Source organism: Lynx rufus, unplaced genomic scaffold (assembly GCF_022079265.1).
Source record: "Lynx rufus isolate CCGP_SWC_20201006 ecotype Redwood Valley unplaced genomic scaffold, mLynRuf1.p SCAF_1, whole genome shotgun sequence".
Lineage (NCBI taxonomy): Eukaryota > Metazoa > Chordata > Mammalia > Carnivora > Felidae > Lynx > Lynx rufus.
Genome location: NW_025814823.1, coordinates 169,535,062 through 169,562,446, shown reverse-complemented (window position 1 = coordinate 169,562,446; position 27,385 = coordinate 169,535,062). Strand labels below are relative to the sequence as shown.

Sequence of the window (27,385 nt, the reverse complement as noted above, 5' to 3'; positions counted from 1 at the left end):
TCCGCTTCCAACAGAATGAGAAATGAGGATGCAAGGGTGTGATTGTAGGGTGGGAGGGGAAAACCCAGTAGATAGTAAGCCGAGTCAGGATGGGCCAATGTGTCCTTCTTCCGTCTATTTTTTCTTGTCCCACTCATATCTGAACTGCAACGCTTTGAACTTTATGTCAGGAGACCTTAACCTTGTCAGTCAGGTTTCCAGTGGAATTAGGATTGATTTTAACGCCTCCATTTTGGTTGTTGCTTCGGGTTTTCTGAAAAAGTCTAGCTGCGCCAGTTCTTCCCTTGGTTCTCCACACCCCCTTCCCTTTCCCTGAGACCCCGCCTTTTCTCCCAGCCCGAACCACAAAAGGCCTTGCCGTTCCAGCCCCATCACGGTGCCCCGCCCCCTGTCCGAACGTCGCAGTGCTGCAGGAAAAGGAGGTGTGCCCAGACCCGGACTGGGTTGAGAGTGGGGGGAGTGTGCTTTCATCCTTCCGCTCTTCGGCCAATCGGTGAAGTCCTACTGAACGAGAAGGGAGTACCAGGGAGTACACACGGTCCAAGTATTTTTCCGTTTTTCTGCCACGTCCCAACCATTGACGTGAGCCCACTCCTCGGGTTCCGATTGGACATGTGGATTTTTCCCGCAGAGGCCCTTTGAGTCTATTGGTCGGTGCTGGCCTCGGGGCGGGGCTTGAGTGCCCTCCTCCTTCGCCTCTACCGCGGCGCAAGGGGCGGGACGCGCCGCCACCGCCTCTGCTTCCGCCGCCGCCGCCGCCGCCGCCGCCACCGCCGCCGCTGCCGCCTGCCGCTGCGCGTTCCGCGGGGGAGGAGTCGGAGGCGGAGAAGAAGGCGGTGGTGGCGGGTGGAGGATCGAGCGCTGTTCTCGCTCCGGAGCCGCTGCACAGTTCGGTGAGGGGATTTTTTTTTTTTTTTTTTTTAATCTGGCTTGTTCTGATGTCAGGAATATCAGGGTCGGGGCGAGGAAATTGATGCCTTCACCCCCTCCGTTTCTTAATTTCTCTCCTCGAGAAGGAGTGGGGCCTGTCCCTGCCCGCTGCGCCGGCCATGGTGGGTGGGGTTGATGGCTGTGAGAGGCCTTCTTCGCCTCCTGGGCCCCGTCCAACCCGGACCTGGGGCCGCGCTCGAGTCCGTGGCCACTGCGCCTGCTGGCCCCAGCGAATGGCATCGATTGATCTCGGGGTGTCCACCGGCCGCTCTTCCCTGCTGCCGCTTCTGCTGTCCTTGGTGCCTTGGCCAAGGACCCCGCTGCCTTTCTGCCGAAACTGGCGGCTGTATGAGTGTGCCCCCCACCAAAATCTCACAGCCGCCTTCTCTGTCCATTTCCAGTCACCCCACATAGAGCTGATCCATCTTACGCCACAGGCCTGCACCCCCCTCCTCCCCCAAGAAGCCTTCCGTTGCGGTCGCTCTCCTGGCTGTATTTGCATTTTCTCCGATTGTCACCAAGGCTCGGGTACGCAGCACACCCTGTACAAATCACAACAATCGTTTTTCTCCCGATATTACCGCCATTCCATCAATGCTTCTGCCGGTTAGCGATGTCAGGTCTTGAGCCCCCCTCTCGCAGATCCACCTTCAGTTTTGGCTTCCCTAAGATTACTGCTTGTAAATCATTTTGCGCACATTCAAAATGGTGAGTTTAAAGTCGCCCAGACCAAGTTGAAGAAAAAAGGAGGAGGTAAATACTCTTTTTTGCAAGGAGGAAGAATAATCTGTTTAGGAGACTTCCCTCTCCAAGGCATTAAAATTTTTTGCGTATGCATGGAACCTGCTTTGAGTCTGATGTTTCTGTGAAGTTTACGACTTAAAAAAAAAGGCGCACTGTATTATTTTTTATCATAATCTAGTTGGTCAGTTGAATTTCCTTAAAATGGCAGTCACCTCTGCTGAAGACTACAGATCATTTGAAGAGTATGTAAATAAACATGGTGATAACAGAAATAAACGTTTAAACTATTTTTTTAGTTTTTTTCTCCTAGAATTCATGTCATTTTTATATAAAATAATTTTAAGTGTTAAAAATTAATTACAGAAATGCAAACTTGATGTAAAATTTAACAATTTAGAAAAAGGACTGTCAGGTAAAAGTGAACATTTTTCATCCCCCAGCCCCACTCCACTGGCTAAAGTTAACCATTTACTGTGCATCTTTCTAAATGCATTTCTGAACACATTTACATACATGTAAAGTTGGGTTTGGGGGGGAGAAGTGGGAGGAATACCAGACACATTGGTATATCACTTGCTTCTTTCACTTGTTTTTATGTGTTGGACATCTTTATTTGTTATATATAGGTCTTTCGGATACTGACAAAGGTTAAGAGGTATTTCATTAGTTTGAATGAGCTGTAATTAACCATTCCTTTATTGAAAGACATTTAGTTTTTTTGCAATCACAAATAATGCTTTATTTGAAACCAACTTTTTCATGTATTGATTAGTTTTTAATTACAAACTTTAAATCTTAAATAATTAAAAAAAAATTCAAACAGTGTGGAAGAATGGTAAAAAGTGCAGTTCCCACCCCCCTTGTAGTCCTACCTTTATCCTAAAAGTCAACTGTTAGGGAAACTTCCTCTGTATGTGATTATTTCTGGAGCATGGATTCCTATCAATGGAATTGCTAGGTAAAAGGGTATGCATATTTAAAATTTTGATAACCATTTTTCCCTTTTTTCAAAATTACTTCACTCTTATGCATTTCTTCTCCAGATGAACTTCAGACTCAATTTATAAATTAAATGAAAAATCCTTAGGTTTTTTGAATGATGTCATATTGAAATTTTAGATTGATTTTGGGCAAACTGAGCTTTATGATACCGAGCCTCTCCCCTCAGAAAAGGATGCATGTATGGTATGTCTTTCCCTTTTATTCACATCTTGCTTTATATTCTTAAGTATTGAGTTTTATAGGTCCCCCGCCCCCCCCCCCCCATATGTATCACATTCCTTTCTAATATTCCTAGCTATCTTATGATTTGATTTGCTCTGGTGGATGGAAACTTTCAGTAAAATTTTCTCTTTCTGGTTATAGGAAAACTTTTGAATTTTTTTGTTTATCATGTATCTAATCACTTGAGTTGATGATTGTCTGAAAGTTTTTACAGATTTGTGGCTTTCTTTTCATTTTTTTTTTTTTTTATAACTTAGGTGTTTTCCTCATTGCTTTGGCTGGTATACTTCCTATATAATTTTGAATAATAGTGATAGCTAAAAACATATTGTTTCTGTCTTTGAGGGGAATGCTTCTGATTTTTTAAACATCGGTTATGATGTTTGCTGAAACTTTCTGATAAAGAGAATATTAAGTTAAAATATTTTCTTCTGTTCTTGGCTTTCCAAGGTGATTTTATTGTTATTTTTAATTTCGGATGACATTTTTAAAAACCATAGTGGGTATTGAATTTTATTGATGTTTTTGACTTCTTTTTAGCGGTTATATAAGGGCATTACCATTATTCCTTGGTTTATATTTTCCCAAAAGAGTTCCATTTTAAAGAATCACCTTTTTTGAGCATAATTTACATACAATAAAATGTGTGTATTTAAAATAGACAGTTGAGTATGTCTTGACGAACACGTACACCCCTATCACCAGCACCACATTCAACAGTAGAATGTTTTCATTACCACTATCAAGATAGAGAATATTTCTCTCATTCCCAGAAGTTCCCTTCTGCCCTATGCAGTGACATTTTTACCCCTCAGCCCCAGGAAACCATTGTCCTCTCTTTCTCACTGTAAATTGGTTTCATTTGTTCTAGAGTTTCATATAAATGGAATTACATACTCTGTTGCATCTAGCTTTTTTTTCTGTTAGCATGATGGGTTAGAGAATCCTAAATACTTTTCTGTGTTTAACTGATTCATGACTTTTAATTGTTGAGTAGCAGTCCATGGTATTGGTCTACCACAGTTTGTTGACTATTTCACATATTTATGGATAAATGGATTGTTTCCAGTTTGGGGGTATTATTGATAAATCGCTGTAAACATCCGTTCATGAAGTTTTGTGTTTCTCTTGGGTAAATATCTAGAAATGCATCTGTTGCATTGTATTGTAACTGAATGTTTACATGTAAAAACCTGCCACACAGCTTCCCATGTACAGTTCCAGTTGCTCTATACCCTCATCAACAGTTGGTTATTTCAGACTTTTTCATTTTAGTCCTTCTAGCGAGTATGTAGTTATATCACACTATAATATTAATTTACATTTATCTAAAGATTAATAATGCTGAGAATTTGCTTTTGGTCCTTTGTGTGTCTTCCTTTGTGAAGTATCGGTTCAAATCTTGCTTATTTGTAAATATTGTTTATTTCACTGAGTTGTACGTATTCTTTGTGTATTTTTTTGCAGAAGTCCTTTGACCCACACAGACACATACACACATAATGCAGTCTGAAGCTTACCTTTTTATTTTCCTAACTTTTCAGAACAGAAGAGTTTTTAATTTCGATTAAATTCAGTTCATCAATCTTCCTTTTAGGATTTGTGTTTCTGTGTTCTAAGTTAGCTTAGTGGAAAGTTGTACAGATTATGTTTTCTTCTACAGGTTTATAGTTCTGGCTTTTATGACAAGGTGTATCATACCTTTTAAGTTAGTTTTTATATATGGTGTGAGATAAGGGTTAAGGCTTGTTTTCTCAGTTCTAGCACCATTTGTTAGGAAACCTTTGATTTCCTCATTGAATTAACTTAGTTAAAAATCAGTTGTCCATATATGTGGGTCTATTTCTGGACCAACTCCTTGATCTTTATACCCGTCGTTTTGCCAGTTCCACATTGTCATGGTTATTGTTGCTTTACAGTAAATCTTGAAATCAGGTAGTGTGAGTACTCCCAACTTTGTTTATTTGCAGTACTTACTTCATTTTTAAGTTTTTATTTGTATTTGAGTTAGTTAACCTACAGTGTAATATTAGATTCAGGTGTACAATATAGTGATTCAGCACTCCCATACACCCATTGCTCATCACAAGTGCCCTCTTTAACCCCCATCACCTATTTCACCTATTCCCTCCTCACCTCTCTTTTGTTCTCTATTTTGTTTGTTCTCTATTTAGGAGTCTGTTTCTTGGCTTGCCTCTCTCTTTTTTGTCCCTTTGCTCATTTGTAAATTCCACATATGAGTGAAATCATATGGTATTTGTCTTTCTTTGACTGACTTGACTATTTTTTTAAAAATTTTTAAAGTTTATTTATTTATTTTGAGAGAGAGAGAGAGCGAGAGCGAGCAAGCATGAGTGAGGTAGGGTCAGAGAGAGTGGGAGAGAGAACTCCAAGCAGGCTCCTCACTGTCAGTGCAGAGCCTGACCCGGGGTTCGAACTCATGAACCACGAGATCATGACCTGAGCCGAGATCGAGATCAAGAGTTGGACACTTAACCGACTGAGCCATGCAGGTGCCACCTGACCTACTCTTTTTCAAAATCATCCTGGCTGTTGTAGTTTTTTGCTTTTCCATAAAATTTTTTTAGAAGTGACTTGTTGGTTTCAGTCTTTCATTATTAAGTATAATAGGGCCTTTTTATCAAATTATTATTATATATTCTATATATTCTATATTACCATTTTAAGTATACTAGGCCTTTTATGAAGTTAACTGTGTTCTCATTCTGTTCCTTGATGGCTGAGAATTTTTAACAAGTGGACACTGAGTTTGGTCAGATGTTTTTACTGTTATTTATTGAGATGATCATATGGTCTGTTAATATTTTATTTTTAAATGTTGAATCAGCCTTACATTCTCTAGATATTTCATTTGGTCATGATGTATTATCATTTTCATAAATTGATGGATTAGATTTGCTCATTGTTGAGTACTGTTTTGTATTTATGTCCACAAAAGATGACTTTTCATGTAAATCTTTGTATTAGGATCATGCTGGCCTCAGAATTTGAAAGTGTTAAATTTTCTGAAAAATTTCCGATAAGAGTGGTCTTTGTTTGATAAATCTTTGCTAGAGTTTTCAAGCTAATCCCTCTGGGCCCAGAGTTCTCTTTTTGAAAGGTTTTAAAGGATACATTCAATAGGTATAAGATGATTAGGGTTATCTATTCTTGAAAGTTTTTCGTCTTTGCATGAATCACTTTTACTCACTATATGAATTTTAGTGCTTTGTGTCTTTCAAGGAATTCATCTGTTTCATCTATTCATTGCCGTAAAGTCGTTTCTTTATTATCTGTTTACTGTCTATAGCTACTGTAATGATGTCTTTTCATTTATTTCTCATGTTGACAATGTGTCCTCTCTTTTGCCTTTACTAGTTTGTGTCCAGGTTTATCAATTTTATTAATTTTTCCAAAGATCCAGTTTTTTGTTTTATTGCATTAAAAATTTTTTTTCTTTTCAGTTTCATTGATGTTTGCTCTTTACTGTTTTCTTTTTGTATGCTTTTGGGTTTAAATCCAGTCTGTTAGGATTTCTTAAGGTATAAACTTGAGCCATTGATTTGAGACTTTCATTTCCTTCTAAACACTACTTCAGATATTCCCACAACTTTTGTTCTGTTGATATTTTCTAAATACTTAATGTGACTTTCACTTTGACCCATGGTTATTTAGAAGTATATCATTCTTGCACTGGGTGTTGTATGGAAACCAATTTGACAATAAATTTCAAATTTAAAAAAAAACGTATATCACTCAGTTTCCAAATATTTGGAAATATATATATAATAAATATGTAAAATGTATACGTAAACATATCTTTATAATTGATTTCCATGTTTCTCTTTTTTTTGTAGACCAATAACATACTTTGTATAAAGACAGTATTCCGTTTTCTGCAGTCTATTTTATCTGACGTTAATATCACTCTACCTTTCTTTTGGTTAGTGTTTGCATAGTATATCTTTTTACTTTACATCTATGCCTTTATATTTAAAGTAGGTTTGGTATAGACAACCCACTTTTTTTTAACCCATCCTGACAATATGGCTTTTTAATTTGGTTGTTTAGACCATTTATGTGTAATGTAATTATTAATGTGATTACATTTAAATCTCCCTTCTTAGTAGTTTTTTATTTAACCTATAAAAATAGGTTCTCTATTTTTATCTTCATTAGTAGCTCATTACTTATACTTAAGTTTGCCTGTTTAAAAAATTTATACTGGCTTCTTTGTGATTTGTATTATACATCTTTAATTCCAGTCTTTATACAGGCAGTGTTATACCACTTTTTATATGGTATCAGTGCTTCATAACAGTATATTGCCAATTTCTTACTATGTTAGCACTACTATTGTCATATGTTTTACTTTTATATATGCCATAAGTTCATAATACCTTGCTACTGTGTTTGCTTTAGACCTGCATTGTCTAGTATGTCCTAGCCAGTGTGACTATTTAATTTGAATTTCAAGTAGTTAGTATTAAGTTTAAATTAATTTCTGTATATTAGCCATTTTTTTTAAGTGCTTAGTAGCCACAGGTAGCTTTTAGTTTTCAGGTCGAACTGTGTAAGATATAGAACATTTTCATCATCTCAGAAAGTTCTATCAGTGACTGCTACTTTATACAGTTCTGGTTTGAAGTCACTAAAAATAAGGAAAAAAATTTTTGCATGTACCTTCACTTTAATTATCTTTAGAGTTCCATATTCCTTTGTAGAGTCAAATGTCTGTTTTGTACTCTTTCTGTAGTTCAGGTCTACTGGTAACAAAGTCTCTTGGGTTGGCTATAACATACTCTATTTTACATTTTATTTTCCTTGCACAGTATTTTGCTGGGTATAGGATTATTTGTTCACAGTGTTTTTCTTATGTTACTTTAAGGATGCCATTTATATTGTCTTTTTGCTTGTATGGTTTCTGACAAGAAGTCAGGTGTAATTCTTCATTTCTCTGCGTCAAAAATGTTTCCTTTATTGTTGGGTTTTTACAGCAGGTTGAAAATGATTTGTCTGGGGGTACTTGTGTTTTCTATATATAGTGCTTGTTGTGATTGTTTGCTGAGCCTTTCTCAAATTTATGTTTAATCTCTTAAATAATATTTGGAAATTTCTCAGAATATCTTCTAATATTTCATCTGTACCACTTACCAGCTCTGCTTGTGAGAATCCGGTTATGTAGGTGGTAGTTCATTTCATACAGTCCTACATTTCTTGGAGGCTCTGTTTAATTTCCTCCCCACACTTTTTTTTTTTTTTTTTTAATTTGTATTTCAGTTTGGGTACTTTTTCATGACCTGTCTTGAAGTTCATTTATACCTTCTTCCCCTGGTCCTTTGATGAGCCCATAAATGCCTTTTTGTTATTTGTCAATGTGTCTTTTATTTCTTTCATTTGCTTTTCCATCTCTTGAAATCCTTGCTCTATTTCCTAACACTGTTCAGTAGTAAAGGTGGTTTGTTTTGTTTTTCTTCTTTTACCTATCCTCTAGCCACAATGGAGGACAGTAATTGGTGTCATTCTGTCTATAGGGTAAGGCTTTTTTTTTTTTTTTTTTCTGTATGGGTGAAAGGTGTAGGTAGGACTTTATTTTATTCACTTGTTGGCAATCAGTACCTTCCTTTCACCCTGAAAGAAGGCCTCTTTAGTCTCCAGTCTGTTCCCAATCTTTTCAGCACCTAGTAGAGATTCATAGATAAGAGCCTGTGAGTGGGTACCAACTTTCTGTTTCTGCAGTTCTCAGATATTTTGTACTTTCATTCAACCCACACTTTGTCTTTACCTGCAGTGTAATTACCTGAGATGAGAAAATTTAAAACACTCTTTAAAGGAAGATAAGTTATTCTGAGCCTCTAGGAAATAACATTCAGCAAATAAAAAAGATGCATTTTGTAATTTCAAGGGAAACCACTGAAATATTGATACTAAAAGGTATTTCAAACAAGCTAGTAGGTGAAATAAAATGGAATAGTAAAAAAAAAAAAAATTGACCAGTACCAAAGAAGTCAAGAAAGGAAGAATAAAGAAACAACACATAGAAAGGTGATACTTAAGCTAATCTGTATTATGGCAATTATGTTAAATGTAAATGGTTTAGACACTTCAGTGGCAATACAAATATTGTTAGCCCTTATAAATAAGATTCGTGTATGGGGCGCCTGTGTGGCTCAGTTGGTTGGGCGACTGACTTCAGCTCAGGTCATGATCTCACAGCTCGTGGGTTCAAGCCCCGTGTTGGGCTCTATGCTGACATCTCAGAGCCTGGAGCCTGCTTCGGATTCTGTGTCTCCCTCTCTCTCTGCCCCTAACCCACTCGCATTCTGTCTCTGTCTCTCTCAAAAATAAATAAACATTAAAAAAATAAATAAATAAATAAAGATTCATGTATGTTTAATTTATAAAGAACACTTTAAGTGCAAAATGCATGTAAGATCAAAGTAAAAAGATAAAATTGAGTATTGTCTGCAAACACCAAAAGAAAGCTGATCGTATTAATTTGTACAAAACAGATGTAAGACAAGATGTATTATAATAAGTAAAGAGGAATATATTATAATATGTGGGTCACTTCATCAAGAAAGTATAATTGTAAGTATGTGTTCACTTAATAATATAGATTCTGAGTGGGGAAATTAGTATAACTAACAGGGAAGATAGGTATGTATTCATAGCTGAGATTTTAAATACATGTTTAAGTAAATGATAGAACAGTCATGTAAAAAAATCAGTAAAGGAATAAAATTTGTATGACATGATTAATCACCTTGACATAATTGACATTTATAGAACATTGTGTTTAACAACTGAAGACTATACCTTTTTTTTTTTGTTTAAGTGCACTTGGGACATTTGACAAAATATTCTAATTCTTAAAGAAGTATCAAATTTCAGATCGACATTATGTAGTGCTTGTTTTCTGATCATTGTGGAATTAATTACAGTTCAGTAATAGAAAAATAACTGGAAAGACTCCAGATGTTTAGAAGTTAAGCAAGACATTTTTAAATAGTGCATTAATCTGAAGTCACAATAGAAATTAGAAAACATTTCGATCTGAAAAAACAACAAAATATTGCATCAGAATTTATGTATAGGAACATTTATAACAACATGAACGAATTGTGTTGATCAAAAGTAGATAGACGCAAAAGAGTTCACATTGTATAATTCCACTTGTGTATTTTAAAACAGTAAAAGCTAATTTGGGGGAGTTGAAGTCCAGAAAGTGGTTGCCTCTGGATTGAGAGGAGTTAATAAATTGGAAGGGGTAAGAGAGAACCTTCTGAAATGATGGTAATGTTTTATATCTTGAACCACATGGTAGTTATTCAGATATATAATATATGTAAAAATCCATTGAACTGTAACATATGTTTAAGAGTTTTTCACTTAATAGTTCTTCAACAAATGAGTGCAGAGAAAAGGAAAATACTTGAAAAGATTTTATCATGAAAATTTCTAAACAAATTTTTGTGAAGTATAAGGAACCACTCTTACACAACATCTTGCATCAGCGTTTTGTCATGCTTGTTTTTTTATCTTCCCAAACCCACACACATAAGCTCTTTTTTTTTTTTTCTTGTGGTTAGCAGGCATCCAAGTCTCTAAATATCATAGGTGTATTAATTTGTTCTGAGCACATTTTGTGAATTTTTATCATCAAATGAAATTTGCTACATTTGGTATGCATAACATTGAATTTTCTATTTTCCTTTTTTTCCTGTACTCTTGTTATTTCTTTTCTTGGCTCACTCATTGACATGGAAATAAATCTGTGCTGTTTCTTGATTTGAAACTGATTTTTCTTGGCATCCCATAGGAGGGTGAGTTGAGCCAGGGCCCTTTTTGTGCCACATCTGAATCAGATCTTCCTATCTAAATGAGAGGTAAATTTGAAGAATATTCTTCATCCTATTTTTTGATGGATTGATATTTTATTCTTCCATCTCAATTTGTCTTCGACTTTAATCTTTTTTTCCCCCTTAGCCAGTTATATTTCCAGTAAACCAGAGAAAATCTTTATTGTTCTAGTGTGTTGGTTATATTCTCATTCAGTTCTTTCTTCACAGGTTTTTCTGTATGGTTAGTCTTTTAGAAATAGCAGTTTGTAACAATTTTTTTAAATAGAGTAACAGTTTATAATCATTTGGTGAGATAGAGGCTTTACCATAACAGAAATTGGAAATACAGTTTTATAACTACTTAAATACAAAAGTTTGGATTATCAAATGGTCTCTTTCTGATTACATATATTTTATGTTTTTCAGTGTAATTTTCACTGTATCAGTGCTGAGTTTATTGTTCCTCTTTTACAATAATTTACAGAAACATTGTCAAGAAAGGTAATAGTTAAATACGCTTAACCTTTTATCATATTATCTCGTCACATTACTAGGGATAGCAAGCCCATTTGATCTGAGAAGTTTAACAGTTGTACTTTTAAAATTTCTCTCTGATTTAGGTACTCTTATCATTTCTACAGTTGTTCATGTACAGAATCTGGTAGTCGTATCCTGGAAGTTTTCTTGTGTATAACCTAGAAGTCCAGCGGTTGGTAATATGTTATTTGATTTACCGCAATTGATTTTATTCATGTGTCTATTTGTTTATAGCAATATATAGGAATAATATCACCTCTGTCCTTATTAATTGGGTATCTATTAATTACATCTAGTGGAATATTTTGCATTGTTTATATGTAAAAGAAACCATTTGTGCTTGTGACTAGAAGACACGATAAATCTAGAGATAGATTAAAAAGAATATGTAAGTGTGAGAAGTACTTTAATTGCAAGCTTAGATTGTTCAGAGTAGATACTTTTTTAACCTCTTGGAATATTTGCTTTGCCTTAGTAGCTGAAAATAGAAAGATAATGTTAGTAAACTAAGGTAAAGTGTAATTAGTTCCGGCATATATGGAACAGCTTTCTAGCTGTATTTGTCGTAGTTTATCGTAAAGTCATTTTGTCATGAAGTTTGTATTCTATAACTTATAGCTCAAATATGATAATAATCACCAACATTCTATATAAATAAATATTTTACTGAAAGGAACTGCAGGCCAGATAATTTTAGAATTTTGTTTTGTAAGGAATTTTTAAGAGCCATTTTTAGGGCATTTTGCAGGCACATATATATAAAGGGAAATATGAGAGAATATAAAACAAATTTTGCAGAGGGCCGGGAAGAATAATCAAGAATCTTTGCTCTTCATATTGTTGGATTAAATTGTATTTGTGTCTCAACTTTGTTATTTCTAGAAAAGATGCTTTAACTGTGAGTTATTTATAGGCAGCCTAATAAATGGGAGAAAATATTTCCAAATTATATATCTGACAAAGGGTCAATATCTAAAATATTAAGAAATCATAAAACTCAATAGCAGAGAAACAATCCAATTAGAAAATGGGTAGAGGAAATGAGTAGACGTTTTCCCAAAGACAGCGTACAAAGACAACATGTACCTGGCCAACAGGTACATGAAAGGATGCTCAACATCACTAATCATCAAAGAAATGCAAATCAAAGCCACGATGAGATATCAACTCATATCTGTTAGAATGACTTTTATCAAAAAGACAAGAAATAACAAGTGTTGGCAGGGATATGGAAAGAAGGAAAACCTTGTATACTCTTGGGGGGAGTGTAAATTGGTACAGCCGCTATGGAAGATAGTATGGAGATTCATCAAAAAATTAATAAATAGAACTACCATGTGATCCAGCTATTCCACTTCTGGGTATTTATCCGAAGAAAACAAAAATACTAACTTGAAAAGACATGCACTCCCATATTCACTGCAGCATTATTTACAATGACCAAGATATGGAAACAACCTAAGTGTTCATTGATGGGTGAATGGATAAAGAAGATGTGGTATATAGCCAAAGAATGCAAAGGTTTGCTGGCATTCACCACCAGCTAGAAGTACAAAAGAATTTCCTCCAAAGCCTTTGAGAGGAAATATGACCCCATTGGCACCTTGATTTTGAACTTTTAACCTCCAGAATTGTAAGAGATAAATTTCTGTTGTTTTAGACAACACAAAAAAAAAAAAAAAGGAAGATTGATTGATTGATCTTCCTCAGGCCAAAAAAAAAAAAAAAAAAAGTGGGTTGTGTGTGTACAGACACATACATACAAAATGGAGTATTATTCAGCTATAAAAAAGAATGAAATGTTGCCATTTGCAACAATATGGATATGGATGGACCTTGAAGCCATTATACTAACCAAAATAAATCAGAGAAAGACAAATACTGTATGATCTCATGTGTGGAATTAAAAAAAAAAAAAAAAAAACCTCATACGTAGAACAGATCAGTGGTTGCCAGAGGTGGGAGTGGGAGGCAGGCAAAATTGTTGAGCACGGGGGCAAAAGGTACAAACTTTCAGTTATAAAATAAATAAGTCATAGGGTTGTAGTGTATAGCATGGTGTTGTAGTTATTAATACCATATTGTATATTTGAAGGTTACTAACAAAATACAAGTTAGAAGTTCTCATTTGTTACTATTTATGGTGATGGATGTTAACTAGACTTACTTTGATGATCATTTAGCCCTATGTACAAACATCAGATCATTATGTTGTATACCTGATCTAATATATATGAATTATGTCTCAGCTTTTTTTTAAAAAAAGTGAGTTATTTTTGGCTCCCAGCAAATGGGTCACAGGTGTAAAGATCCAAGCTTTCAGTTGAAGCTCTTCTTCTGGAAGTTCAACTGATTTCTCCTTCGCTTTGCCTAAAACTTCATTTAAATCAGATTTAAATTCTAAAAGTAAGTGTTCCTGATTCAGTAGCTAGTTAGTGAATATTTATTAGGTGATAGGTAGAATGTAAGAGCTAAGCAACAGTTCTGAGATTGCCAGCAAACAAAACATAAGTATAATTCATTTTAATTCTGTAAGCCATAACCTGGCACTTTCTATGCTGAGAATAAGCAGCTCTTTCAAAGGGAGAAAATATACTTTCATGAGATGGCATTAGAAAATCTTTGTTCTTGGGGCACCTGGGTGGCTCAGTCGGTTAAAAGTCTGACCCTAGATTTGGGCTTAGGCCATGATCTCACAATTCTTGAGTTTCAAGCCCTTTGTGTCAGGCTCTGTGCTGAAGGCCTTCAGCACAGAGCCTGCTTGGGGTTCTCTGTCTCCCTCCCTCCTCTCTCTGCCCCTCCCCTGCTCGTTCTCTCTCTCTCAAACATTGTTTTAAAAGAGCTTCGTTCTCATAATAGGTGGAAATACAGGAAAATTCAGTATCCACATACCTATCTATCCATATCTATCTATCTCTCTCTCTCTATAAAATAATATAATTTAAGTTATTTGTGTTTGTTAATTTTTACAGGATAATTTGTTATGCTTCAGTAGACCATAGTTTCTGTAGGTGAGAAATTCAGGAGCAACCTGAATGGGTGGTTTGTCTCAAGATCTTTCGTGAGGTTACCCTGAAGATGTGGGTTGGGACTGCAGTCATCTGCAGGTTTGATTGTGACTTAAGGTGCTGCTTCCTAGGTGGTTCATTCACATGGCTGTTGTCAGAATACCTCACTTCCTTCTGCTCTTGGTAGGAATACATTGACTTTTCCATAGGACTACCTGAATGATCCCATGATGTAGCAGCTTGCTTTTCCCAGGGAGAGGGAGCTGAGAGAGAGCAAGGAGGAAGCCACAATGCCTTTTATGCCATAATTTTGTTCATTATACATTGTCATTTCTGTCACATTGTATTCAATAGAAACAAGTGTCTAAGTACAACCCACCCTGATAGGGAGCAGATTAGGCTGTGCTTTTTGAAGGGAGAAGTGTTAAAAAAATTTTATCAAAGAATTATTTTTTAATTATTCTACTGTATTATTCTCATAGAGGTTCGATGATGTTACTGAAGTAGGTAGGCTATGTTGCAAAAATAATAAATGTGTTATTTTTAAATATTATACAAGCTTTGTTATTAGTTGATTACTCACTGGAGTAGAAATATGTTGATACCAAAGACAATTCAAGATGTAGGTCTACTGTGTACCAATATTAGTATATATTGTGTCCATATAGGAATATGAGCACTCATTACTCTGTTTGCCTAAGTTCCTTTCATTCATTACTATTCATATATATATATTTTTTTAAATCACTTAAACTACCACTAGCTTTCATTTAACTTGCCTGAGTATCAGAGTTGGGATTTAGATCCAAGTGTACCCAACACTTAGCCCTCTCTTTTCATTATATTTCTTTATTTCCATCAGAGAAAGGAGCACATGTTTGTTCATTCATTCATTTGTCCAATCATTTACATACATACTGTGTTAGTGCAGTAGAAACAAGCGTTTAATAGACCTAGTGCATGCAAGTACAAATAAAATAAGGCCTTTGTCTTTAAAATCACAACTCTTTCAATTCTGCTGTTGGAGCTCTGTCTCTCTCTGTCCCAAAAATAAATAAACGTTGAAAAAAAAAATTTAAAACAGCCCAATAGTGGCTGTGTAGGAGAAATTATAAAATGGCCTGCCCCTAAAAAAGTCCTTGTGGCATTATAGAATACCATTTATTAAGAAGATATCCTAAATATTCCAGGGAGAAAAATTGGTTTACTTACCAAAAACTGAGAAATAAATTGGCAGAATGGGATGCCATATTGCAACATGGGATGCTGGAAAACCATGTCTTTCAGAGTTAGGAAAAAAATGTTTTTTCTTGAACTATACCCAAATCCTGAGGGATAGATGAAAATTTTTTCAGACATGCAAGGACCCAAAGTTTACCTCCTTACATAAAATTTCTGAAACAAATACTTGATCTTCTAGTAAAGACACACACACACACACACACACACACACACACACACACACACAGGAGAACACGGGATTCAAATCAGGGGACTGAGCTCAGAAGTAGTCAAAAGTTATCACAGCGGGGGTCACAGGGCTTGAAAACAAGTAGATTAAATTTTGTTGGAACACCTTTAGAAAGCAAGTGGAATCACGTTAAAGAAAATTATTAAGAAACGGTGATTTTCAGGATGTATATACTCTTTCCAGTTCCTTTCCTCTCACTATCTGTGATCAGGCTTTTACACCTCCCATTCTACCAAAGTTGCTGTTGTCAGAGATCTTCAGTATCCTCCATGTTGCTAAGTTCAGTGGCCAGTTACAGGTCCTTCTTATACTTTATTTCTTAGCATTTGGCACAGTGGATTAGTTCTTCTGTCTGAAGCACTTTCTTCATTTGGCATCCATACTCCTGGATTTTCCTTTTCTTTCCATTGGCCTCTGTCAGCTTTCTGGTACTTCTTTCCTGGTCTCTTAATGTTGGATTGTCTCAAGGCTGTCCTTGAACCTTTTTCCTTCTCCAAGTACACTTAGATGTCCTGTCCGAGTTCATGCCTTTTTGAATGTATCTATATACTGGTAACTCCCAAATTATACTTGCAGCCTAGAATTCTTTTAGTCAACTCCAGGCTTCTACTTAACCTTCCTTTCTTTCTTTCTTTCTTTCTTTCTTTCTTAAAATTTTTTAATGTTTATTTGTTTTTGAGAGAGGGAGAAAGAGAGAGAGAGAAGCAGAGTGTGAGCAGAGGAGGGGCAGAAAGAGAGGAGACATAGAATTTGAAGCATGCTCCTCCAGGCTCTGAGCAGTCAGCACAGAGCCTGATATGGGGCTTGAACCTATGAATGTGAGATCATGACCTGAGCCAAAGTCAGATGCTTAACTGACTGAGCCACCCAGGTGCCCCTCTACTTAACATTTCTGCTTGAATGTCTGATAGATATCTCAGACTTAATACATGTAAAACTGAACTGAAGATACTTTCTCCAAACCTGCATCTTTCACAAATTTTCCTACTTCATTCAGTTAATGGTAACTGTGTTGTTGTTGTTGTTGTTGTTGTTGTTGTTGTTTTCAGTTGCTCAGGCTATAGAACTTAGAGTCAGCCTCAACTCCTTACCTTATTTTATAATCTATATCAGAAAACTTTGTTGGCACTTCCTTCACAGTATATTCAGAATCTGCATTTCTCACCACCTCTAGTTTTACCCTGGTCTAAACCACTGTGATCTCTTGCCAATATTATTTCGATAGCTTTGCAAACAGGCTCCTTGCCTTTGACCTTGTTCCCCTTCACTCTATTCAAAATAGTAGCCAGAGTGTTCCTATTAAAACAGAAGTTAGGTAATGTCTGTTCTGTGTTCAGAACTCTTCAGTGGTTTTCCAGCTCACTCAGAATAAAACCTACATTTCTTGTGTTAGCCTATAAAGGCCTATGTGACCTGTTCCATCTCACCCCCTATCACCCACCCTAATTAATTTTCTAACCTCATCTGTTGCTTTCTGTCTTGTTCATTCCATCCCACACTTCTTGCTATGATCACTTCTGGAAGTTGTCACCTCAGGAACTTTCATTTATTCTGCCCGAAATGTTCTCTCCCTAGGTTTACACATGGCTGTCTCCCTTACCAGGTGTTTGCTCAGATGCTTCCCTCTCAGAGAGATTTTCCCTAACCACCCTATTTTAAATTGCACACCCCCAGCAACCCTTTATTCACTGCTTTCTTTTGCTCCTTTGTATTTATTGTCTAACGTATATTTACTTTCTTGTTTTGTTTAGTGTGTGTACCACATACTGTAATTTTAGGAGGGCAGTGATATTTGTCTACTTTGTTCATTTATTTGAAGCCTCAGCACTGAAAATAATGCCGGGAACATAGTAAAATAAAGCTTTATTCTAAAGAAAAGACTTTGGGTGAAATACTTATGAATTTAAATGCATGGTCATCCTTTACGATTGTCATGTACTATATTATGACTGAAGATTCAAGTTATTTCAGATCATTTTTCTTAGTATTAAAACAGTATTAATTAGAGCTTATCTTTTTGCCTCCATGTTAAGAATATTTTTTGGTAAGCTATTCTTTGGTAAGATTGTTGCTAACAGTCTCATTTGGTTCAGACATATTAGAGGATCATAACATGTTGCTGAATTTATAATTTATATGGGAGAATGTGTGTTTGTACTCTGATGTATGTTAATATAGAGCTATCTGTGGTTTCACAGATAACAATACAATTAACCTCGTTTGCAGAACTATCATCTTCTAATAAGTGGTGGTATAAAATTAGCAATAGCTTCAGTGTTTACGTAAATAAGCTGTTTAAATAAAAACATAACCCTTACCAAACTTTTAAAAGAGCCCAGGTTGCAACTTTTGAAGTAGTAAATGGATTAATTTCAAACCAGAAGGTCTTTTTATATTTGTTATATGACAAATTTTAGTTTTTCTAATGTAGAATAGGTTCTTATTTGGAATCAAAATATTTGAATAGTTAATTGACTATTGTAAAGAATAAGTATATTACACACATTTTTTATTTTATTTTTAAAATATTTTTTAATATTTATTTTTGAGAGAGAGAGAGAGCATGTGTGCAAGTGTGCGTGGGGGAGGGGCAGAGAGAGAGAGGGAGACGTAGAATCTGAAGCAGGCTCCAGGCTCTGAGCTGTCAGCACAGAGCGTGACGCAGGGCTTGAACTCATGAACCGTGAGATATGACTTGAGCTGAAGTCTGATGCTTAACTGACCGAGCCACCCAGGCGCCCTTACACACATTAATTTATAATTGTCATAAGCCATTATATGTTTTGAAAATACGGTCTGTATTCCTAGGGTTGACTTCTTTTAACAATGCCAGAGCTAAAGAAACTATATAGCGCTTGATGCAGAAGCAAAGATAGCATAGTATAGTAGACTCCCAGATAGTTTGGTCACATACTTCAGTCAGCACTTCTTCCAATATATTTGCTTATTTACTTTTAAATTATGAATGTACTGTTAATCATGTCAGTCTTAAGGATGATACATGCTTATAGCAAGAGGTTTTTCAAGAGGAGATGTAACTTTTCAAATAGCTATCTTGATAGTTTTAAGGTTTTTTTGATGGATTGTCAGATCTGATTGTATTTTTCTGATATTACAGGGTTAACAAAGTGCTTCACCAGAAGTATTACTTTGTCATTTTTATTTTGTGCTTATATTATTAATATTTTGTTTAATCTGTGGTTTCCTTGTAGGAATCTTCTGCAGCTTATTCGTTGTGTGAATAAAAACTAATTCACATCCATAATTGCACTGAACTGGGCACACAAAAACTGCCATATATGTCACAATATACTGAAAAAGAGCCAGCAGGTAAGCAGAGTGTCTTTGTCAGTCCCTCTACATTAAGGATTTTATATTTTTCTCCCTGGATACCTTAAGTACCATACATGACATGGAATCGTCTTTTTTTTTTTAATTAACTAATTTAATATAATTTATTGTCAAGTTGGCTAACATACAGTGTATACAGTGTGCTCCTGGTTTTGGGGGTAGATTCCCGTGATTCATCACTTACATACAACACCCAGTGCTCATTCCAACAAGTGCCCTCTCAATGCCCATCACCCATTTTCCCCTCTCCCCTCCACCATCAACCCTGAGTTTGTTCTCTGTATTTAAGAGTTTCTTACGGTTTGCCTGCCTTCCTCTCTGTAACTGTTTTCCCCCCTCCCCCATGGTCTTCTGTTTAGTTTCTCAAGTTCCACATATGAGTGAAAACATACGATATCTGTCTTTCTCTGACTTAATTCACTTAGCGTAATACCCTCCATTTGGGGTCATGGGCTTATATAAGGCCATTTTTGATCCATTTATTGAATATTTTAAAGCTTAATTTCTAATTTTTGATATGAAAATAAGTATAAATAGAAATTGTTATGTTTTTTGTACCCTCCCTTGGCTTCTGTTGTGCTTTCCGTTTTGGAGACTATTCCTTTGGAGGAGTCGTTAAGGGCACTAGTTCTGGAGTCATACTATTCGATTATTGGACAAGTTACTAAATACTTAAGTTTACTCTTAATTTCTTGATTTTTAAAATGAAGTACAGTATCTGCCTCATAAGGCTTTTGAAGATTAAATAATATAATGTAAAACTTGATAACTGTATAAATACATGTTTGTTTTTTATTTGTGCTTGGAAGCATTTTTACTTATTTAATGCAGTAAAACAAAAATATGTAACTTTTCCATTACCTGACTATTTTATATACTGTGAGATAAGACTTTGTTTAGGGGTGTCTGGGTGGCTCAGTGAGTTAAGCATCCCAAATGGCGGTTCAAGTCCTGATCTCACAGTTAGTGGGTTAAAGCCCTGCATTGGGCTCTGTGCTGACATCTCAGAGCCTGGAGCCTGCTTCATGTTCTGTGTCTCTCCCTCTCGCTGCCCTTCCGCCACTCATGCTATATCTCTCTCAAAAATAACATTAAAAATTGTTTTTTAAATACTATGTTTAGTTCTTGTATAGTATATGTAAAATATCGTTGATTAAAGAAACTTACACTTTTATGTATATATATATAGATATGGTAATGTTCTACTTAGTTACAGGTGCTACTGTTTACTACTGTGTATCCCTCAGCTGTCAGAACTTAGTATTTAAATAGTTGTTAAAGTGTTGATGGGTTTTGCTACCATAATGTTTACTGTAGTTTTGAAAGGTGAGGTAGCATGTCTTTGACTTGGCTCATCGCTGTTTTCTTGTGGATAATTTTATCTGACCCTAGTCTTTGGGATGTTTTATTATGGTCCAGTTATTTCTTCCTGATAGTACAGATGCCATTTAAAGAAGTTGCATGTTACCTTGGATAGAAATGTATTCACAATTAATGTAATTGTGCAGATTACACACATGTAATTGTGCTAATTAATGTAATATGCTAATAATCCAGCAAATATGTGTTAAGCATTTATACATAAGGTACTTTACTTAGATAATTTGGAGGATCTTTGTCTAATTCTTAATGAGCTTTTGCAGTATGACTTATGAATTTGGCATATGAAAAATCATTTTGGGTATGTTATATTCTAAAACTCTGAGACATCTTAAAAGTGCCAAACTTTAAAAGCTATTTTGGGGGGTAAAGAGGCCAATTAACTCTCATAACCTAATATTCATGTTTACACTTACAATGTTAGTAAGGTGCATGTAATGTTCAGTAGCAGATGATCTGGCAAGCAATAGCATATATGTTTAAACATTACCTCTACTGGTCACTGGAGTAAAGGTCATTTCATGCCTCTCTTATTTTTAACTCTGTTTTTCAGTAATGGATCAAGAATCCAGCAAGGCTGCCTGGCCCAAACCAGCAGGAGGATATCAGACAATCACAGGCAGGAGATATGGAAGAAGACATGCATATGTCAGTTTTAAACCATGTATGACCAGGCATGAAAGAAGTTTAGGTCGGGCTGGTGATGACTATGAAGTGTTGGAACTAGATGATGTTCCAAAGGAAAATTCCTCAGGTATGCAACATGGAGTTATATAAGAGCTATTAATAAGCATGTAGGAATTGATCTTATAATATTAGAAATTATGTGTGGGTTTTATGTGTCTATGAATACAAATATACATATCCTATCAAGAAGTTCTATTCTGATATTTTTATTAAATTTAATATGAACGATATATACATTTAAACATGGAAGAAAATAGAATACAGCCAGTTGTTAAAATATAACTGTATCATGACATCCTTCTGCTAGTGGAGATTTATTTTTCAATCAAAAACTTTTTAATGTGAACTGAATATATTTTTCCCTGCATATTATGTTTAATAGCTTTCTTGTGTTAATTGTATCCCTAAATAATTTAGCTTGGCTAATTTAATTTCTTAAAACCATTTTATGAAATACAAGTGTCGAGTAATAGTTATTTAATTAAAATCTCTTATTCGGTAGTTTGAAAAAGTATTTTGCAGTGGGCGCCTTGGTGGTTCAGTCAGTTAAGCATCACTTCAGCTCAGGTCACAATCTCATGGTTTGTGGGTTTGAGCCCCACATTGGGCTCCACGCTACTTGGGATTCTCTCTCTTTTCCTCTCCCTCTGCCCTTCCCCAACTCCTGCTTTCTCTGACTCTCAAAAAGTAAATAAATAAGCTTAAAAAAAAAAAAAAAAGTACTTTGCAGATATCCAGGTAGTAATTACACATCTTTGGACTAGAGTGTAGTCTTCTGGTCTTGAGAAAATTTGCTAATTGTAAATTATTTTTACTGTCATTTATAAGTAAGAATCTGAATTATTAGTTAATGAGTTCAGTCTGTTAAAGAAGCCTTTCTGTGATATGACAAGACTGCTCTTCTATAAATTTTTGTTCCAGCAAATCTCAGATGTCTTCATTATTTATTATTACATTAGTAGTGATAAAAGATAGGCTTAAAGTGATTTATAAAACAGATCTGATTTTATTCTTTTCTCAAGATTCTGACAAACTATGGCAGAGTCAACATGTTGACTTTTTTGTTGTTTTGCAATCATAGCTGTAACATAATGTAAAGGTAACTCATTATAGGTGTATTAAAAAATCCATTTTGGGGTAGAAATCTAATATATCTAGAGACTGAGATACAATTTTCTGAATTGACATCAAACACAATAGAGTTTCATTTCTGTTAGATGTGTAACCTGTTCCTTTATCTATCAAAAGTACTTGTGAAGTTTTTTTACTTGCACATAATAAAAGAAATGAAGTTTGAATTGTGCACCTTAACAACTAGAAGGGCACATTGGTTACCCTATGACTTGACTTATGCCTCTCACTGTGTAGTTTTTCAGTAGCCTCTCCTTTTAATGTCTTTTACAGAATGTTTTAGGTATTAGCAGTTAGCTAAAAGACTTCCAAAAGACATCTGAGAGAAGATATTGAATGGCTATACAATGGCATAAATGAACTCATAGGGTGACCAGTGGGCTGTCTCAGTTAAGTTCAGGGGCATAGAAGTACCTGTCAGAAATTCACTCATATTCAAGTGAGTAATGATTGGCATAATATCTATTTAAATAGTCATTATTAAATAAAATTGTATCTAAAATTAATGTTTCCAAAAATGTTTTCTTTGTTCTCTATGAAGGTTCCAGTCCATCGGATCAAGTTCATTCTTCTTTACCCAACGGCCCTTCGTTTGAAAAAAGTGAAACAGAAATTCCCATTTGTGATACAACATTAAATCAAACCATTGAGAGCAGTCCATCCTTTGCTGCAGTACGTCATAGTGAGGAAGGCAGGGAGACTTTAGGAAGCAGTACAAATCTTCATAATCACCCTGAGGGAGAATATACTCCAGAAGCTTGTGATGCTTCAAGTGTACAAAATGGAATTTCATTGGTTCATACTGACTCTTACGACCCAGATGGTACACACAGAGAGGCCAATGACCGTCTTCAGCTTTCTGCAGAAGTTGTGGAAGGTGGTGGATATCAGGAAGCACTGAGCAATACAGTATTTGAGTTGGCAAATGGAGAGGTAGAGGCATACACTGGTCTTTCACCACCAGTTCCCTCTTTTAACTGTGAAGTAAGAGATGAATTTGAAGAGTTAGATTCAGCACCGTTAGTCAAAAGTTCTACTGGTGATACTGAGTTTGTCAATCAGAGCAATCAGGAATTTCAGAGCTCCTCTTCTGAAGATGACGTTGTTAGAAACAAACAAGAAAATAATACTAGCCAGGAGAGTCAGAGAGAAAATGCAACTGAAGATTCAGTGTGTGCTCCTGGGCATATTTGCAGTGAACAAAATACTAGTGATAAGAACAAGAACCAGGGAAGTTCTCCTGAACAGGTAGTGAGACCCAAAGTTAGGAAATTGATAAGTTCAAGCCAGGTGGACCAAGAAACAGGTTTTAATAGGCATGAGGCTAAACAAAGAAGTGTTCAGAGGTGGAGGGAGGCTTTGGAAGTTGAGGAAAATGGCTCAGATGACCTCTTAATAAAATGTGATGACTACGATGGAGAACATGACTGCATGTTCTTGGATCCACCTTACTCAAGAGTTACACACAGGGAAACAGAACATAACCAAATTACAGCAGAAAGTGGAGCCACAGCAGGAAGGCAAGAAGTTGTGGATAACACCTTTTGGAATGGTTGTGGAGATTATTACCAACTGTATGACAAAGATGAAGATAGGTAAGATTTCATGCAGTGCTTTGTCAGATTGCATAATAAGCAAGGTGGTTTATTTCTGGTACCATTATGTTTGATGGATGGGCTCTGACATGGTCAGGGAATTAGATATTTTGACTTAGCAAATATGCCTATTTACTGAATGCTAACCATACATGCAAACTACTGGTTAGTTTTTCACAGAAACTTTCTTTGAAGCATTTTAGGAGTTTATAGAAATTGTAAGTTCAGATAATGATAATTACTTATTACAAAGGATACAGATATTAATTATTTTAGTTCATAGTATTTCAGGTAATAAAATGCAGGGAAACATTTATTGTATTTAAAAAAAAATTATGTTAACCCATTCTGGGTTTAAAAAGTAAGATCACAGCAAATTTTGATAATATTGGATTAACTTTGTTAATATTTATTAATGTCACCTGTTTCTCTGTTCCTCCTGTTGCTCCTTTTGTCACTTGTGTTTTTTTGTTTGTTTGTTTTCACCTATTTTTATTTAGCATTTGATTTTTGGTCACAGCTCTATGTGGTGTATGTTATTATTTGCCCTGTTTATAGATGAGGAAACTGAAGCACAAGAGAGTTAATTTCTCAAGGTCACAAAGCTAGTAAATTTTGGAGCTGGAATTTGCATATCTGCTTACTGCCCAGTCCAAATTTACAGTTTTTAAGAGAACATACAACCTTTCTTAAATAAGCATTCTGGTTCTTCTTACATAGAATCCTTTTTTCCCCCCAAACTGTAAGACCATAGAAAGAAGAGAGAAATGGAAAATTTCTTTGTCCATCTTCTTTTCATTACCCTAGAGTCCAAACTTTCACATAACCTTTTGAGCTAGTTGAAACTGGCTATGCTCAGTTACAGCGCAGTTTCACGATTTTATTAACTTGTAGAAATACGGTTACTTTTTTCAACTAGAAAGTACTACAAAAAAAGTTTTTCCTTTTGAATATGAATACATTTTATGTATTTTATTTCACATCATAAAATTAATAAAATATATCTGGTTTCTTTGGGCAGATGGATAAAGCTTCTATAATACAGTGTAAGTGACTTGTAGAAACAAATGAAACGTAATTTCTACTGTCTTTTTAAGTTTGTAAACTTCAAGGGTTGGCAGACAATATTTATATAACCTACTATTTTTTAAGCTTAAGGGTAAAATGAGTTAAGAACTTTGGCCTAACTTAATTCTGTTTTTTCAGTTAAGGTCCACAAAATTCTTAAAATGGAAATTGACAACAAAACCTAAATTGGTGTTAACTTAATTTGATGCAGATCTGGATCTGAACTAATACAAGGCCTTTTTTTGAAGCAGTCATAACAGTTTGCTGCAGAAATATCAAAGTGTTTGATTACTGAGTTTTTGACTTGGACCCCACTGGGAATTATTAAGTAGTATTTGTAAATCTCGGAAAAAAAAATCTGAATTCCAAAACATACTCAGTCCTAAGATTTTTGGATTTGATTGTAAACCTTTGGTATACCTCTAGATTACTATTGAAAAAAATAATAACATCAATTTTTAATCTTAGATAACTTACCTTTTTGAAAGTATAAGATTTTTTCCCCACAGTTACATTTCTGCTTTCCTGAAGGAAGTAATTTAATTTGGCCATTCCTTCATCATTGGCACCACTGATCAAAAATAATAAAAACCTCTTTTTTGTGTGTGCGTTTTATAGTCAGGCCTAATGTCATCTAATTCAGTTGATGAAATTTTTGCATTGCAACCTCAAGAGTAATTTTCTTGGCTCTTGGTTTTGAAGTTGTTGGTTTTTGTTTTTTTGGTTTTTTTTTTTTTTTTTTTCCTGGTCAGTAGCATTAGCATTTTATTTGCCTGGAATGACGGTTGGACTTTTAACAGTTATAGGGTATTGTTTTAGTATGTTTATTTATAATTTGTCTCCTTAAGTGATATGTCAATATTCTAAACAATGATAGGTCTTTACGAACAATATACAGATGAGAAAAACACAGTTAATGGAAACTTTTTTTCTTTTGACTTTTTAGTTCTATATTGACTTAAAGAGCCTGAAGTTAGGGTGTGCTTAAAAGATGGAACTAATTTTGGAGCAATCTTCTCTTTTTTTCTCCATTTATTTTTGAGAGACAGCGTGAGTGAGGCAGGGGCAGAGAGAGGGAGACACAGAATCCGAAGCAGGCTCGAGGCTCTAAGCTGTCAGCACAGAGCCCAACACAGGGCTTGAACCCATGAACTGCAAGATCATGACCTGAGCCAAAGTTGGACGCTTAACTGACTGAGCCACCCAGGCACCTCTTTGTAAAAAAATTTTTTTAATGTGTATTTATTTTTGAGAGAGAGAGAGAGAGAAACCGAGCATGAGCGGGCAATGGGCAGAGAGAGTCAGAGACACAGGATCTGAAGCAAGCTCCAGACTGAGCTGTCAGCACAGAGCCTGATGTGGGGCTGGACCCCAGGAACCTTGAGATCATGACCTGAGCTGAAGTGGGATGCTTAACTGACTGAAGCACCCAGGCACCCCTGGGGGCAATCTTTAAGACACATTGAAATACCAGAAATACCTAGGGTTTTTTGTTTTGTTTTTGTTTTTTGAAAACTACCATCACAAGAATAACTTCTCAAGGATAATGGTTCTACATTTGCATCTGCAAGCCTTGAGATATGTTTAGGACCTCACTTCAGTAGTCTGGACAATTTTGAGGAGTAATTCTATTTCTATGCTACTGTTTCCAGTTCCTCTACTCTCAGCTCCCTGCAAAGGATCACAATTGCCAGAATGCCTTTTAATATGGTTGCAGATAAAGGTTGAAGTTTAATAACCATACATTCCAACTTAGTTTCATTTTGCCACTTGTTCATCTACTAGATGTTTTACTATACTTTGGCTGAGTTCTGATAATAGCAGATTGCAAAAATGGGGAAATAGTGATTCTACAATAAGTGTCTTGAGAAGGAAAGTATAAACATCCTTTCCCTTGAGTCTGTAAGATTCTTTCTGAGTTTTCTCTGCTTTGTAAAACTTAAAGATGCTTTACTTGAAAATTTTTCTTGCCATGTTTGTATTATAATAGCTGCACATAGAACCCTCTTATCCAGAACATAACTAAAATCACTGTGACGTTTTTAGTTATAGGAATTTTAGCCACTTTTAAAAAATACAGTTCAAAAATATGTATTGCTCATACTTTCTTTAAAAGTGAAAAGTATTTGAATGAATGCATGATCCATTTCTTCCTGAAAACTTTTAAATGATCACTTAATCATACCTGAAACATTATACTTTATGGAATAAACATTGCAGCTGGTAGAATTGCTCTGAGCTGTTTGATAGTAACTGAACACCACCTTATTAAATTAGAATTGTGAGGGGAATTTTAATAGGCAGTATGTAATTACCAGACTTGGAATTAGACCAAAGAGCTAAGGTTAACATCCTGCTCTTTTGAAATATACCCTGAGAACTTTAATGACTGTTTGAGGACAAGATCTTGAGTTT

General features: G+C 35.5%; 1 protein-coding gene across 2 annotated transcripts in view; it reads left to right on the top strand.

The window, feature by feature from the left end:
- Nucleotides 1–784: 784 nt before the first annotated feature.
- Nucleotides 785–27,385, top strand: part of PJA2 (praja ring finger ubiquitin ligase 2) — a 68,966-nt gene continuing 42,365 nt past the window's right edge. Inside the window, exons 1-4 of one of the 2 annotated variants that reach the window (XM_047090139.1) lie at nt 785–893; nt 18,971–19,088; nt 21,043–21,243; nt 22,849–23,902. In XM_047090139.1, the coding sequence (XP_046946095.1) occupies nt 19,058–19,088; nt 21,043–21,243; nt 22,849–23,902 (1,286 nt within the window). In that variant the 5' untranslated portion in view covers nt 785–893; nt 18,971–19,057. Of the gene's footprint in view, nt 894–1,361; nt 1,459–18,970; nt 19,089–21,042; nt 21,244–22,848; nt 23,903–27,385 lie in introns of those variants that run through there. The other variant, XM_047090148.1, reaches the window with a different exon arrangement.